This window comes from Magallana gigas, chromosome 2 (genome assembly GCF_963853765.1).
Source record: "Magallana gigas chromosome 2, xbMagGiga1.1, whole genome shotgun sequence".
Lineage (NCBI taxonomy): Eukaryota > Metazoa > Mollusca > Bivalvia > Ostreida > Ostreidae > Magallana > Magallana gigas.
In genome coordinates, this window is record NC_088854.1 from 57,275,785 (window position 1) to 57,291,398 (window position 15,614).

Sequence of the window (15,614 nt, forward strand, 5' to 3'; positions counted from 1 at the left end):
ATTATCAGTTTTGGGATCATACATGCTCATATTGATGCTAAAACATATTTATTCAGTGATGGAACAACATCAACATCTGAATTCATAATAATTACAACAATCTCCTTTTTGCAGTGACGAGGAAACAGTCAAACCATTAACTCATTACTAAAACTGGTAGAGTACAGATAGATGTTTGATAGTCTTTGAATTATGATTTATTTCTCACACCAATCTCAGCAGATACCAAAGAATGATTGTAGATGTAACAGCCACTCAGTCCCATGGGTAACCAGAGACAAATTGTAAGTACATGTTGTTACATGTAGATTGTTACATGTAAGTTAACAATCACTATCTCACATTATACCAAGAGATGATTGTACATAATTACAACAATTGCTCTATCTTTTGGGCAACCCGGAAATAACTGTACTATAATTTTAATTATCCTACCAGATACCAGGAAATAATTGTAATGATCCAGATACCAGGAGATAACTGTGTAACCAGGCAATGATTGTACAGACAAGAATAACTCTGTCTCACTAGATACCAGGTGTTGATTGCACATGTAAATAATTCAATAACATTTCTTTTTCTTGGTCTCCTGATGATGAATCGGTCATTAATGAGCATTTGATGGTAATAATAAAACAAGTGAAAAGTTTGAACTTTTTAATTAATTCCAGTACATAAATTATAGTACAGAGATCTTATCCTCAATACAATGTGACGTCATGTTATAAGTGTACAAAATGATAATATTTAAAATCTCACAAAGGTATATTATGCTAACAACTACACACAATTGAAAACATTTTAATATTTGCATGTACACAGGAATATACATAGATATCGGTAATAATAAGAAAGAAAAAAGTTTCATCAAAATCCTAAGATAAACATCCAATTAACATTTGCAATATAGCAAGAAGAGAACTGGACAATTTTTGTAAGTACGATTTCAAGACAAATGCTGATATCGGGATCAGATTTATGACACGAGATTATGAACAAATCTTGTCGCATATGACAAGTGCGTTTTTTTGTTTTTGCTGAATATGTCAATATTCATAAATGTGTGTGCAGAATATGTTTGTTCTACAAAGTTAAAAATTATATTAAAAGAGTCACCACGCTTTGCTGTGATTAAAACGTAAATTCATATACAATGTATATCGTTTAATGATACTACGACTTTAATGCCTTTGAAATCCTATATCAGTGCCTGTAAACCTTTATCACATGCACAAAAGTTGTTGATAATGCATCGAAATAGTTACATCGCAATTACAAAAACATCAATTATATTATTATGGACAACATATTTACCGAGCGGTTGAGAAACAAAATCTTTCAACCATCTGCTCTTGTGCCTGTTAAGAAACTACAAAACTGATAGGGTTTAGAAGTTTTTAGATAACTTCTGATAAGTAGATAACTTTTAATATTTTTTTGATTTATCTCATATACCTATCTCCAAATAGTTTTTGTATTAAGTATACAAAAGATGTATTGTTTGTGATAAAAGACGTAAGCAAACTTCAACACGTCATCACGATTTTATTGTATGTTATTGATATCGTTTTATCTTTTGATATCCATCGTATCTATTTGGAATTATTTATATATTCATTAAATATAAGTACTTTTTGATTTGTCAAGTTAACAAGCTGCAATTTGTAAACATCATGTGATGGATACAATTTGATTGTATAGAGGTTGGAAATAATTATCCTTCGAGATTTTGATATCCCTCATACCTATTTCAATATTTTTTTTTATTAATTCAATATGCATAGATGTATTTTTGATTGACATTAAAAAAGCAAACAGCAACATGCAAACTTTCCTAGAAAGATGCAATTTGATTGTAGACTACTACTGACAAGGAACTTAAATGCGAATACGATATCATCGTCAATATAGAGAGCAAAACACAAGTATAAAGGATGCACCAGTTTGAGATTCTTTATGATAATACTGTCATGAGTGGATATATCCAGCGTTTGTGTACCTTTGATCTGATGAATTACCTACAAAGAAAACAATTCACAAATAATTAAGAAAAAGGTGTCATAATAGCAAGCTATTTCACAATATGTTATTTCACAATATACAGTCAACATTAAAACAATGTAACATTTTCTCACTTGATAGCAGAAGGTTATTGTAAAAATACTTCTTTAATGACTTGGTCCAAGGATTTTATTGTTATGTATTAACGTATCACTTGACACCAAGAATAAATTGACACAACATTCAATTTACTTGAACTCACCTTACACGAGAAACTACACAGTAATTGTTACACTGGTAAAATTACTTTATCTCAATTGATACCAGGAACTAATTGTAACTTTATTTCCTAACAGGAACTAAATCACTAATTGTAACTACATCTCAATTGATACCAGGAACTATTTGTAACTTTATCTCCTAACAGGAACTAAATCACTAATTGTAACTACATTTCACTTGATACCAGGAACTAATTGTAACTTTATCTCCTAAAATGAACTACATGTAATTGTAACTTTATCTCCTAACAGGAAGTAATTGTAACTTTATCTCACTTGATACCAGGAAGTAATTGTAACTTTATTGCACTTTATCCTTTAACAGGAACTAATTGTAACTTTATCTCACTTGATACCAGGAACTAAATTTAAAATACAATGCTAGTATTGATTCCCCCAAACGTAGACTTACTAGATACCACATATCCCGTCTGAACACTGGGGTCGGGCTCGAGCTCCATGTACACGTGGGAGTCTATGGACCCCTGACGCTGTAGACCTGTCATTTGCTGCTGCTGCTGCTGCTGACGCATGTCAGGCCGGTCGTAGGTGTGAGAATAGCCCCTGAAATCACGCGGATTGTCTAAATATGACGTTACAAGGAACACAAAACCAGGCCTTAAGGTAATAATAGAGATCATATGTTATATTCCATTTTGTTTGGTTTTTTTTTGTCCGCATGAGGCATCCGGCAAACTTAACTATTTGCGTACATAGTCATGATAGTGAGTACTTTATTATCTATGCAGCGACATCTTCATGTAAATCTTTAATTAATAGTTTTATGATTAACTAAGGAACATATTTTTGATGTATTTGAATTGAAATTTAAACATTTAATATTAATTTGAATCATGTTCTGTTTTTCTTTACATGGGTAAGAATTTTGTAAGTACGTTTCGTAAAGTTAATTCGTCACTTTCTATGTCGGAAAGCAACGAAATAGCGCGGATTATCCTATTAAAAAAAAGAAAAAAAGAAATACTTGTTTCTATTTAGTTTTAGAATTAAGATATGACTGAGTACAACAGCTAGAACTAAACCAACAAAGCATATCAATTTTTAGATAAAAAATGTTTGGCAAAAAGCAAAAGGAGGTGATGTAAAATATAAAATTTAAATAACATCCTGGCTACAAACTACATACCCGGAACTGATAGGCCCCATATACTCTTGGGTCTTTGGTTGTCGTATCTCACTCTTGTAGAGAGGATTTGACTGTGGGGGTCTATTTTGTTGTTTTACTCCATTCCTTGGCTGAAAATATGCAGTCATTAAGCACTCTAAAAACGTTATAGTGATCTTGGCTTTTGTTGTTTTTGTCCATTTAATAAAAAGTTGAATTGTATTCAAAAAGCCGTTTACAAAAAATAACTAAAAATCATTATGTCTTTACCGCATCAGGTCGATATTTTAATTCAGCCCTTTCGCTTGGACTTTTGCGACAACAGCAACAAGCAACAATGATAATGACGATAAGCAACAGGCCACCGCCACCACCGGCCGCAACAGGTATCACCCACGCTAACAACAAAAACAATTCAGAGAACCATCTTACCCACGCAATGAACTTTCTGACTATGCTCACAAGTCCGGTAACAATGAAGTCAATGAACAAGACCAAACAATGAAGTAATGACATGAATTCCATGGTGTCATGAATTGAATTTTTCTTACTTGGCAGAGCAGTACTGTTGGCGCGGGGGGTCGGGGTGGACACGATGTAGTACCGACAGGTCTCACAGCAGTCGTCAAGCACCCCCGCCGCGGCGTAGGTGGGGCACTCCGCGACCCGACAGTCCAGCACCTTGTCCCCATACATACAGTCTGTACCGCAAAAAAAAAAACATCGAGAACTGATTGACACGTTAAATAATTTTAATATACAAGTACTCTGTGTAGAAAAAAGGAATATACATGTACATTAACAACACACGGTGAACCATCAATCAATTTAAAACTCCTTATTCAAAGGAGGATAATGTTCATTTAGGATTTTTTTTAAATAAAAAGTTCAACAATTACTGTAGCACTATGAAGTTCACATTTGATTACCGGTACCTTGAATGCCTGTCTCATATTCGGCACAGGTTTGGCAGCATACGGTCCGCGCGGCGCTTCCGTCGGACAGTGGCGCGTAGCAGTCCATGGGGTTGGTGAGGGCGGAGCAGTTCCTCTTGTCTCCGTACTCACAGGCTGAAAAAGAAAAGAATTGACAGGTCAGTGTCGTGGATTCAAGGATACTTAATTAAGATGCATCACGATTATTAACCCGTTATATTTAGAGTTACACTGATAGACAGTTCATAGTTTTAGATCAAACAAATGACAGAGCCAGATCACTACATGGGCTGACTTTTCGTCTAACTACTAGTATACCAATAAGCATCGTCGGTGACCCACGTGTGATTCACATCGATTCTCTCCAAACTTGTGGACTCAAAACCGTGGTTTGCGACGATGACCAATAAGAGGGTAAGCGCATTGTTTCAGTGTGTACGATATTAATGTGACGGAAAATGATTCTTCAACAAGTTAACATGGATTTGAAATACCGTATTTCTGAATGGAACAATTCTTATACATTTACATATGTGAAATTATTAATAGCATTTAGCAAAGCACTTAATCTAGCAGAAGCGACTAAAACGCTAAAAAATACACAGCTAATACAGTAACTACAGGTAGTTAAACAGTACTTTCTTTTGGTGTTTTATATAGCTATGAATGTAAGAATGGTTTAAAACATTAAAAAACCTAGAGGAAGAGTACCTACATGGAATTTGCGTTCTGAATGAGGCACATGTGTCACAGCATTGGATGTCTGTGTCTGAGGCGTAACAAGGTGCCCCGGAAGTGATGGTGTAACACACATCCTGGCGGTCACCGTACTCACACCCTATGGAAAAGATCAGTTAGATGATATGCACTGTTTTACGGAACAACTATGGTAAATTCGGCCGACTGGTATAAGAGAAAAGTAACAAGTTAAGTAGCTTTATTACAATATTAATCCTAAACAGGTAGAACATACCGGATACACCAGTGCTGACGTCATTGCAACTTTTACAACAGCTAGTCGCGGTTCCAAAGTAGCAAACGGAGGGATCCTTGCCTATCCCCGAGCAGTTTACTTTGGGGTAGTTGCCAAACAGACAGTTCCCTAAAATAGATAGACAAAGCACCTGACAAGCTGATTGTAAAACGGTTCTGTAATAATAAATTAGCATGGTGACAGTTTACGGCGACTCTAAGGAGCAGGCGCATACTTACCCGGCTCTCTAGGCGCACTGTTGTCCGCCATGCATTCACCATTGACGCACCACTAAATGGACACACAATATTTACATACATCGTTACTAAAGTATGACAAATCTTGACATAATTTAAATATAAATGTGGTTTTTTTTCATGAGTTTGATCGGATGAGGCGTCAATTTGTACTCACTTTACCCGTCCCGCATGTTGTATAATCAAAGGGAACAACAAGGTTACAGGAAAACCCAGAGCTGGGATTGAGGCACCACAGTCCGGTACAAATGGTCGAAAAATCGTTGTTGAAATTGTTCTAGAACGCGAGAAACAAATTAATGATATAGTTTTACTGCTTGATATTGGATTACACATACATGATGGCAGCGACAATTTGCTGTATTCCCTCACCATGCAAGCGTAAGATTGTGAATTCCTCATGATGTGAGCACACTGCTGGTGAATGTTGTACTGTTGTCCGATGTTCGACGTGACGTATTCTGCCAGGTTGGGGAGAGTACCGGAGTAGTCCTTCCTCTTCAGACAGTTGGTCCCATTCCTGTACAATGACAGGTTGTACCAATACTCTCTAGATATCTAACCGTGGATTAGTAAACTAGCAGACCAAAATTGCCCTCTACGTTGTCTGAGGATTAACAAAATGCAAACGACTTTCAATTTTGTTTTAATGTTTAATTAATGTGTTGATTCAAAATGATTTTTCTTGAATGTTTTCTTAAAACCATTTTGCAACATGAAGCACCTTGCCAATGTGATTTAACATCGTAGGATCCAAATGACTAGGTAAAAATGAGAAGGGGCACAAAAGCCTTAGAAACAATTACTAAAGAAAGCCATTTCAATACCGTAATTTACAATTTAAAAATTTACTAAAGAACGCAATTTCATTGCCGTAATTCAGAATAAAATGGCCTTATGTTAAAAATTAACATAACTTACAATGTGCTATGTTTATAGATTAATTACAAAACTCTTAAATTGATAAAGTAAAAGTTTATCAATCTTTTTCAAAACTGAACGTACTTATCAAGAGACTCCAGGAGATTGCTCATTTCGTTCATGGAGCAGGAAGAGAACCTCCAGGGATTCCTCGCTTTACCCCCGCTCTGCGCTGAACTGGTGGCCTCCATGATGTAATGGTCGTAGGCGCGGCAGCTGTTCTCATTCCCGTCGTGTTTGGCGCCGAGACTTCAATAAATAGTCATGATATTTCAATTGGACAGTTTTTCTGCTAGTACATAGGAATAGTCATACAAACCGCATGTATTGGAAAAAGGCCAAGTGATATCGGGATGAAGATAAATAAATATTCACATAAACCTGTTATACACGCAGAGAGAGAGAGAGAGAGAGAGAGAGAGAGAGAGAGAGAGAGAGAGAGAGAGAAGGGGTATCGGACCTGTGTCCCAGCTCGTGAGCAGCCACTGTGTGTGAGATGAAGTTTAGGCTTTCTTCCACCACAGACACACTTTCTGGTTCACATATTCCTCCTTGGAAAGCGTAGCCTGTCAAAGTTTATGATTATCATGCATGATATTTAATGGATCCAGAGATGAAATAAAAAGGTATCAGTTTTTGTGACATGGACAAATGTTGACAAAGTTCAAAAGTCAAAACGGTTGACGCTCATACTAGTATAGCACTACTTGTATGTCTAAGCCATTTTAGACACTTGATGGTAGCAATGGTCAACTTGTTTAGTTGCTATATGATCATGATATTATGTGCATACCTGCAATATCGGCACTAGAAGATGTACCCAGGGACCTCACTATGTTGTGTCTATCCTCAAATAAAAGAATATCAAGGGTCAGCATGATAATGTCTTGTACAACAGTATGACTTTGTAATCAAACAGCACAGTCTTCGCTTTGAATTTATCAATGTTAAGAATGTTATGCAAGTTTTTCCATTTCAAAACCCAAATTATTCACGATACAGTAAGATTCTATTTTTGCGCCTATATTTTAATACTAGTATCAGGGAAACGTTATAAGAGTGTTGGAACATGTACTGTAAGAAGGTGGGAAAAACAGTATAGTTTTGACTGTGTTAAGTCGATGGCCGGCTTGTCTTTTTCTGATTGTTCTTCTGGTGTATTGATTGTATGAGAATAATTGTGAGGCCAAAATATGGTCGTATTTTGGTAAGATATAATTCTACCGTGTTAAGATTTTTAACATGATAGAACTATATCTTACCAAAATTAAGTTAACTTAAGAATATTGCACTGGCGTCGGAAGCAAATTGAAAGTGGGGGGGGGGGGGGGGGGGGGCTAGACTAATCCTCAGAAATAACGAGAAAAAAGTAATTCCCAAAATCATGAAAATCCTAATCCCTGGGGGGGGGGGGGGGGGGTCCTATACTTCCAAAAGAAAAAACTTACTTACCCAATTTTTTTTCCCAAAATCACGGGGGGGGGGGGGGGGCTAGTATGCTTCTGAATCCAACTTCTCAATCTTTCAATGCTATGTTTCTAATGGTTAGGTATAACTTTGCAAAAAAAAGTGGGGGGGGGGGGGGGGCTAGTATGCTTCTGAATCCAACTTCTCAATCTTTCATGCTATGTTTCTAATGGTTAGGTATAACTTTGCAAAAAAAAGTGGGGGGGGGGGGCTAAGCCCCCCCCCCCCCCCCGAGCCCCCCCCCCCCCCTCGGTTCCGACGCCTATGTATTGTCACTGTGGTATTGTTTTCAAACGTTGTCTTTAGTGTTGTGTTGTTTTTTTTAGAATGTGTAGAAATGCTTCTTACGGAGATAAGTCAAAGGCATGGTCGTGTTTTGTTGGCTTGCTTCTTCTGTTGTTGTGATGGTGTATATATAAAGTATAGTATTTACCTGGTGAACGCCATGGCGTGGTCGTGTCTCGGCAGCCTGTTCCTATTGTTGGTTACCCAATCTTTGAATTCTTTCAGGACCTGGTCAGCATCTACAGTGCCGTTGCTATGGGACCAGGGCGACTCTGTAAGGCTCTGTAAAGAATGCGCAGAATTCTGGATAAGAATGTTCGTAGTGAATAATAATGTACGTATTTATGGTTGGGAATGCAAGTATTTCTGTATAAGAATGCACGTATTTCTGTCTAAGAATACACAGACTCCTAGATAAGTCTGAAAACTGTTAATTATATACATGTATACAGTATAAGAATTTTGTCTGATTTTAATAGGGATAATTTCAACCAATCTTTTTTCTTGATTTTTTTTTAATATTTGAAGAATTCACACTTAAAATGTTCTTGAAAATATATCATTTTTAAACGTATATAAAAGTGATTCAATGATTTGAACTCAAAATCATGTACTAGAACATATATCAGTACCAAGGATTGCATCATTTTCATGATTAAATGTACAGATGAATAATTATTGTAATGGGATAAGTTGTTCTAAATGCTTTTATATAAGTAAAACCATATATAATAACATTTCAGTTTTTATGAATAATCAAAATGTTTTCTGTTGTACAACTGGATTCCAAATGTGGACCCACCCTACTTCTCAAGATTTTGATTTGAACGAATTTGAATTGTGAAAATTCGACCCCCTCCCCCATTGTGGCCCCACCCTATCCCCGGGAGTAATGATTTTCACAACTTTGAATCTACACCACTTGAGGATGCTTCCACATAAGTTTCAGCTTTTTTTTGGTTGATTGGTTTCTGAAAAGAAATTTTTAGATTTAAAGATTTACGCTATAATTCAAATGTAAAAAGTCGACCTCACATTGTGGATGCATTCTATCCCTGGGGGTCATGATTTTCACAACGTTAAATCTACATTACCTAAGGATGCTTTCACAGTAGTTTCAGCTTTCCTGGCCTAATGGTTCTTGAGAAGAAGATTTTTTAAAATTTCTCAAAATGTTTCAATAATTCCTAATTATCTCTCTGCTTGTAAAAAAGCGTAGTCCTTAATTTTCACAATTTTGAATCCCCTTTGCATAAGGGTGCTTTGTGCTAAGTTTAGAAATTGGATTTATGGTTCTGGAGAAAATGTTGAAAATGTGAAAAGTTAACAGTCAGACAGATAGACGGACGGACGGACGGACGACAGACAAAATGTGATCAGAATAGCTCACTTGAGCTTTCAGCTCAGGTGAGCTAAAAATGGATTTGAAATTTGCGCATTCAAACGTACAACCAAATTAAATATTCCCTCTGTACCTTTTATTGCAACATAACTATTCAAGATTTTCATAATTTTTCAGCTCTTATAAATAAGTAGTCGCTGTCTTTAGTCTTCATGAGTAGTAACTACGATTTTATCTAGTTCCATTAGGTTCTACGATGCCACTACCTTTGCAATGACGACTCCTATGTACACAACTCCAATTCTGTACGGCTCTGTGTTTATTCCAAGATACCGGACGTCCACCTGGGAACAGACAGACAGACTGGAAGTTTATATACACAACGGGTAAAGGTGAAACAGATGGTACATGTATCCCAGGAATATATTTACTTTGTTGCATATCAAGGGTCAGTTTTAACAATGTTAGTTAATTTCTCAAATTATGCTAAAGCAGATGGTTACTGGTATAAGTTTTCATAGGGTGGTATTAGAATACTGTAAAGAACTTGCTATAATGTGGATGGGGATAAGAGGGTCTAGTTCTTACCCCGTTTGCAAGAAACGCATAGAACGTGTTAATAAAGTTCTCTACATCAGCTTCAGAGGCAGCACTACCCGCAAAGAATCTCCAGCTGTTGTATAAATAGTCGACAAATTATGACTTTGATGAAACGGTCGATATATCGTTCGTGAATGAAATATAAACTTCACGTTGTAACTTAAATGAAATGGTCGATACATCGTAAATATAACGAAATAATCGATACATCGTACTTTGAATACAACAATCGATAATCAGAATTTTAATTCAATGAAAGCGTGTCATTGTAACTTGAATGAAATAGTCAAAACGCCGTTACTTGAATGAAATAGTCAAAACACCGTTACTTAAATGAAAATATCGATACATCATAACTTATGACTAATGAATTAAGCGTCACGTGGTACTTTATTGACATAGGCCTAACATCGTAACTTAAAAATAAAATAATAAGTTGAACAAAATAGTCGATACATCGTTATTTGAATTAAATTCAAGCGTCACAATGTTACTTGAATGAAATAGTTCCTGCATTGTTACTTGAATGAAATAGTCGATACATCGTAATTTAAATTATGAAATAAGCGTCACATTGTTACGTAAGTTAAATAGTCGCTACAGTGTTATTTGAATTAAATAGTCGATACATCGTAACTTGAATGAAATTTAAGCGTCACTTTGTAACTTGAATAAAATAATCGATATCAACAACGTTTTATAAAGTAATTGACACATTATAATCTATAAGGTATCTGCTAAATGAAAAAAAAGACACATTATAATCTATCAACTTAAGTATCCTCTAATTTAAAAATAAACACATTATAATCCATAAGGTATCTTCTAAATAAAAAATAGACACATTATAATCCCTAAGGTATATGTTATATATATAAAGTGTAAACACATTAATTGTAACTTAAAGGGTACCTGTTATATAAAACGTAGATGCATTGTAACTTAAAGTGTTTACGTTACGTACAATATTCTACGTTGTAGCTTACGCGGTTTATGTTACGTACAATATTCTATATTGTAACTTACAGGGTTTATGTTACGTAAAACATTCTAATTTTCTAATACATACTGTTGATACACGGAGTAGTCGGTCACAAACAGGAGCTCCACATCGTGCTGACCGCTGGCCCGCTTATGTCTCCCCCGTCTGGGGGCGCGTATTGTCTCGTCTACAAGAAATCGGTCATATTAAAGGAATAAGGAATCATTCTTTGAGGGGATAAAATACGGTCGGGCCTGATCGATCATATCCAATAGAGCCTGAAAGGCTTTATGATAGATTTGATCACGTCCGACCGTATTTGACCCTCTCATAATACTAGTATTCAAATGATGAATCCTAATTACTTAATTATATATTTAAATAATATTATAATTTTCAGTAATTGTAAGATTAACAATTGAAATAATCATTGAACTCTATTGGACTGTACATTACAAAATCGATTCGTAATGTTATCACGGACAAATACACTAAAAAATGTTAATGTTCATTAACTTTTAAATGCAGTGAAAATATTTTTAAAATGTTACACGGGCACCAGAATACAATAGATGCTATTTTTCGGTGTCATCACCAGCACTATTAATATTTCATACGTTCTTTTATGTTTTACCATGTGATAAATACAAACCTAGTTTGATGTAATCCGTCTTAAGTTGGTTTGATCCTGACAGTTTCTCTATTTTGTATTTTCTGGAATCCTTGATAGGCTCCATGGAGTACATGGAATTTTTCCATATAAAAGTTCCTTGCTGAATTATCGAAAAGTACAGTATTGTTTAAACATCAGATGTTGAAAATTTTGAATACATTGTTTGATTTCAATTTTTTTTTTTTATAGAAAGGGTAAAGTAAATCCCCATCTACATATAGGCAATACATATTGAATGGTGTTAAAATTATGAAAATCAGTTTATTAAACTAAATGGAAGGTCTGTATCTTCAAAATGGAGGAGCTGGATCCCCCAACCATCCAGGTTGCAACCCGCGGAACACGTGTTTGTGTGTTTAACATGTTATTGTGACAAAATGATAGTTGACTGTATCTTAAAAATATATTGAATGTGAAAACAATATAAAAAAATATATCCAATATTAGCCTACTTAAAATCCATTTTCACTTACTAGAGTAAAAGTTCTACACAACTCCTCAGAACACGTGAGCTGAAAAGAGGCGCCATTGTTCACGTCCTGATAGAAGGTCACCAACTTCTTGAAAATAACGATAGGTAGCATAAGTATACATGTATTTATCTTCATTTTGGAAGATTTAGAATGCATTTGAACATTTTTTAAACTTAAGTTTGGCACGTAGCAACGTTTTGGAAAGGGACAGAACTAAGCCATCAGGGGAAAGGCTGTTTTGTTTTAAGTCTTTATGCCCGATTTATATCAATTTTCTTTAAAAAAAATTTTTTATACTGGTTCAGCTTCATCTGTGATAAAGAATTTAAGGGGTTGTAAGGGTGAGGTCCAGATTAGAACTATATGACAAATTGAATGTCGGTCAATTTGTGTATCTTGGTCCTCAGTAATACTTTCGGAGTCATTAAATGGGGAGAGATTTTTATTTTACCATCACCAACCGTGACCGTGACAACCGTGGGTCATTTTGTAAATTCGACAATTTGGATTAATTCTCATCCGTGACGGCTCTTTACAAAGCTTCAACACAGTAGCATTGTAATGTACCACCCCAAATTGTAGAAAATTCCGTGCAATTGATGTATAGTTACCTGTACATCTGTAGATTGGCATCTCCCCGTGGGGTGTACACATCCCACTGTTTGTGGGCGGATCCCAGTGTTTCGTGTCAGCTCCAGGGTATGTCCAGAATGATGGAGGTGGAAACTCACCCTAAAGAAGGAGGGGGATAAAACTCGAGGGACCTCGGGTGTGTCAGGGACATCGTAGGAGACGTCGAAAATCTTCACATGCCTCGAAACTGAAAAGGGTACTAAAATAAATATGTCCGACCATGTTGATTCAGAACCTTTTTTTTTAATCATTATACATTATCTGTTTAATGCATAAAAAATTGTCTCTTGTTGAGGGTCTTAAACAAATCAATGACCTGTACATAGAGAAAGAATGCTACATGCCACTCTATCTGTGACTAAATTGGTTTTATGGTTTTCGTAATCATTAAAGAAGATGGGTGAATAAGCAAGTGAAATGCCTATACTCGGATGGATAAAACACTGGAAATTAAAATATCAATACGATTAAATCTGATAGTTTATTATATAAAAAATTTTTTTCAAAACAATATATATTTAATATGTCATTGATTTTAAACCTTTAATAGATATGTTCAATACTTGGAACAGGCATATACGTAATCAAAACTTCCATAAAGTGTCATTTTTAGAATTTTAAGGCCTTTTCTTTTATAGAGTGGGTTTGTGTTCCATATTTTTCTCATAGTCTAAAAATAAAGTCTAATGGCAAACACAAACCGATATGTAATCATATAAAATGTGGAAAGATGACCAACTATACATTAAAAATATCATTTTGTATCCAACAATTGAGCGTTTTGAAACAATAATACAAGTCAGTTAATTCGTGGTCAAAGTCACACATAGTATATAAACAGCCTACTTTGTTGTGTCTGAAATGGCTCAATGGTTAGAGCAGCATACATAAGCTAAGCTTATATAACTAGAGTTTTTATGATGTGGGTTTTGATACCATCAAAATTTAAGGCAAGAGTTTTCTTATCGTCTGTTAAAATATACCAAAAACTGGATATAGTTTTAAAAAACTGCTTGTATTATAATATATTTGAATAGATTTAATTGGAGGAAAAAAAATCAAAATTGTATTTATCGACAAAACCAAATGGGCATTTGCGCTATCTACCCCCTCCCCCATCTTCTTTGTAAAGATGTTATACTCGTATTAATTTTTATGTGTAGGCATATAGATGTCTCTCAATTTTCAAAATAAATGGATCATTTCAAACCATAAGCATTGAAATACTTGTTGGTTTAGTAATTCTCAAATGTGAACTGCTTTCATTACTTGATATGTTTTAATACATATAAGATTTTCAAAGTTTTTTTTTTTACAACGATACGTTTCAGAAGTCCAACAGCTGTTTTCAATAGAACGGTCACGGTCACCTGATTTTTATTGTAAATACCATATAAACTAGTGACTGTTTACAGCTGTGATGCATCCCCGATACATTGCGAAATAAGCGCACTCTTTATTAACAACATCTACCAGACAAAGCCACACTTTCTATAAACTAACCTTCTGTCTCAGTGGAGTAAGCTAGTCCCAGAACCACGGCACTAACAGCCATCAAAACACTGCCCCCGCTCAAACTGACTGCCGACATTTTCCCCCGACATGAGCTAAACCTTGACTCGGCTGGACAACAATGGTCTCTCACCTGAGCCCGAGTACTGGGTAGATACACAGGTAATTGGTCACGAACGGCCTGAATTCAAAGCGTTCCAAACAGGTTTACGGCTATTTTTAGATCTCTTTAAGTGATTTTAAAATCGGAGAGAGATTAATAGAAGGTGCAGCGGTTGTCTAATGAAGGCAATACTGTGATGGTTTAAATAGATTTGTAACGACATACTTTATCGATTTTATTTTTGTTTATGACCATATATACACATGTAGCTTTTGTATATAACATCTAAATATTATAATGACAATCAAAAACACATACTCATCATAGAAGTTTTTACCTCTCAACACCGCATATGCCATATAAGCGAAAAATAAAAATGATTAGTTTAATAATATACAGAATGCAGAAGCTTAGCATCATTCAGTAAAGAAAAAAAGAGAAATAGGCTATAAAAATTGTATTGCTTACTTAAAGAAAAAAAAAATGATTTTAAAGTCAAAATTTAGATTCATGAAGCCCCGAACTCTGACAACCCCACGGCAAACTAGACGTAGTATACATATACCTTACGGTTCTGCTATTCAGTAGATCAAAAGTAAGGAAGATATTAGCAAAATAAATAAAGATATTTATTTATTTATTTATTTATTCATTTATTTATTAATTAAAGCAGGATTTTCTATGGAGGATGAGATACCAAATAGGATTTTATTTGTTTAACATGTGTGTAATCGGTAGGTTGAGAACAAAATGATCTCAAACCAAGAAGTGACCATGGCATCAATGCAACTTCTATAGCCTTGATATAATAAATGACACCACTTTATCATCTAGCTAACAAACAATAAGAATATAATAAATATTCCCATATTTATACGCAACAACTCGCCCACATACATCCGGGCTACTAACCAATTCCTTGTATTCATAAAATGTTGTTTTCTGACATTAAAGATTTAAAATCAATGGAATCGCTTTAAAACCTTAAGAATATTTAATTAAACTTCAACAAAGTTGTTAGAGAAGTCTAATGAATCTATAAAATAAAAT

At 35.0% G+C, this 15,614-nt stretch overlaps 1 protein-coding gene across 2 annotated transcripts; it reads right to left on the reverse strand.

Moving 5' to 3' along the window:
* Positions 1-640: 640 nt before the first annotated feature.
* On the reverse strand, positions 641-14,679 carry LOC136273184 (A disintegrin and metalloproteinase with thrombospondin motifs 17-like). 2 transcript variants are annotated; one of them, XM_066077441.1, is made up of 22 exons: positions 14,453-14,679; positions 12,928-13,136; positions 12,317-12,400; positions 11,823-11,943; positions 11,258-11,357; positions 10,177-10,261; positions 9,855-9,932; positions 8,395-8,528; positions 7,288-7,337; positions 6,955-7,060; positions 6,579-6,743; positions 5,946-6,093; positions 5,731-5,850; positions 5,556-5,607; positions 5,317-5,445; positions 5,059-5,181; positions 4,344-4,478; positions 3,960-4,109; positions 3,679-3,806; positions 3,430-3,539; positions 2,695-2,846; positions 641-2,018 (listed from the first exon to the last, which is right to left on the reverse strand). In XM_066077441.1, the coding sequence occupies exons 1-22, from the start codon at positions 14,538-14,540 to the stop codon at positions 1,969-1,971; spliced, it is 2,517 nt and encodes an 838-aa protein (XP_065933513.1). In that variant the 5' UTR covers positions 14,541-14,679; the 3' UTR covers positions 641-1,968. The 2 variants fall into 2 exon arrangements, with proteins under 2 accessions (XP_065933513.1, XP_065933512.1); XM_066077440.1 differs by having other exon boundaries at positions 12,317-12,403; positions 14,453-14,678.
* Positions 14,680-15,614: the final 935 nt, after the last annotated feature.

What these genes read in the sequence shown, in the direction of transcription:
- LOC136273184 (XM_066077440.1), bottom strand. Translation starts at nt 14,540, where the DNA reads ATGTCGGCAGTCAGTTTGAGCGGGGGCAGTGTTTTGATGGCTGTTAGT. An exon ending in GACGGATTACATCAAACTAG is followed by an intron (nt 11,358 to 11,822) that starts GTTTGTATTTAT and finishes GATTTCTTGTAG; the next exon opens with ACGAGACAATACGCGCCCCC. An exon ending in GACGGGATATGTGGTATCTA is followed by an intron (nt 2,019 to 2,694) that starts GTAAGTCTACGT and finishes TTTTCTTTGTAG; the next exon opens with GTAATTCATCAGATCAAAGG.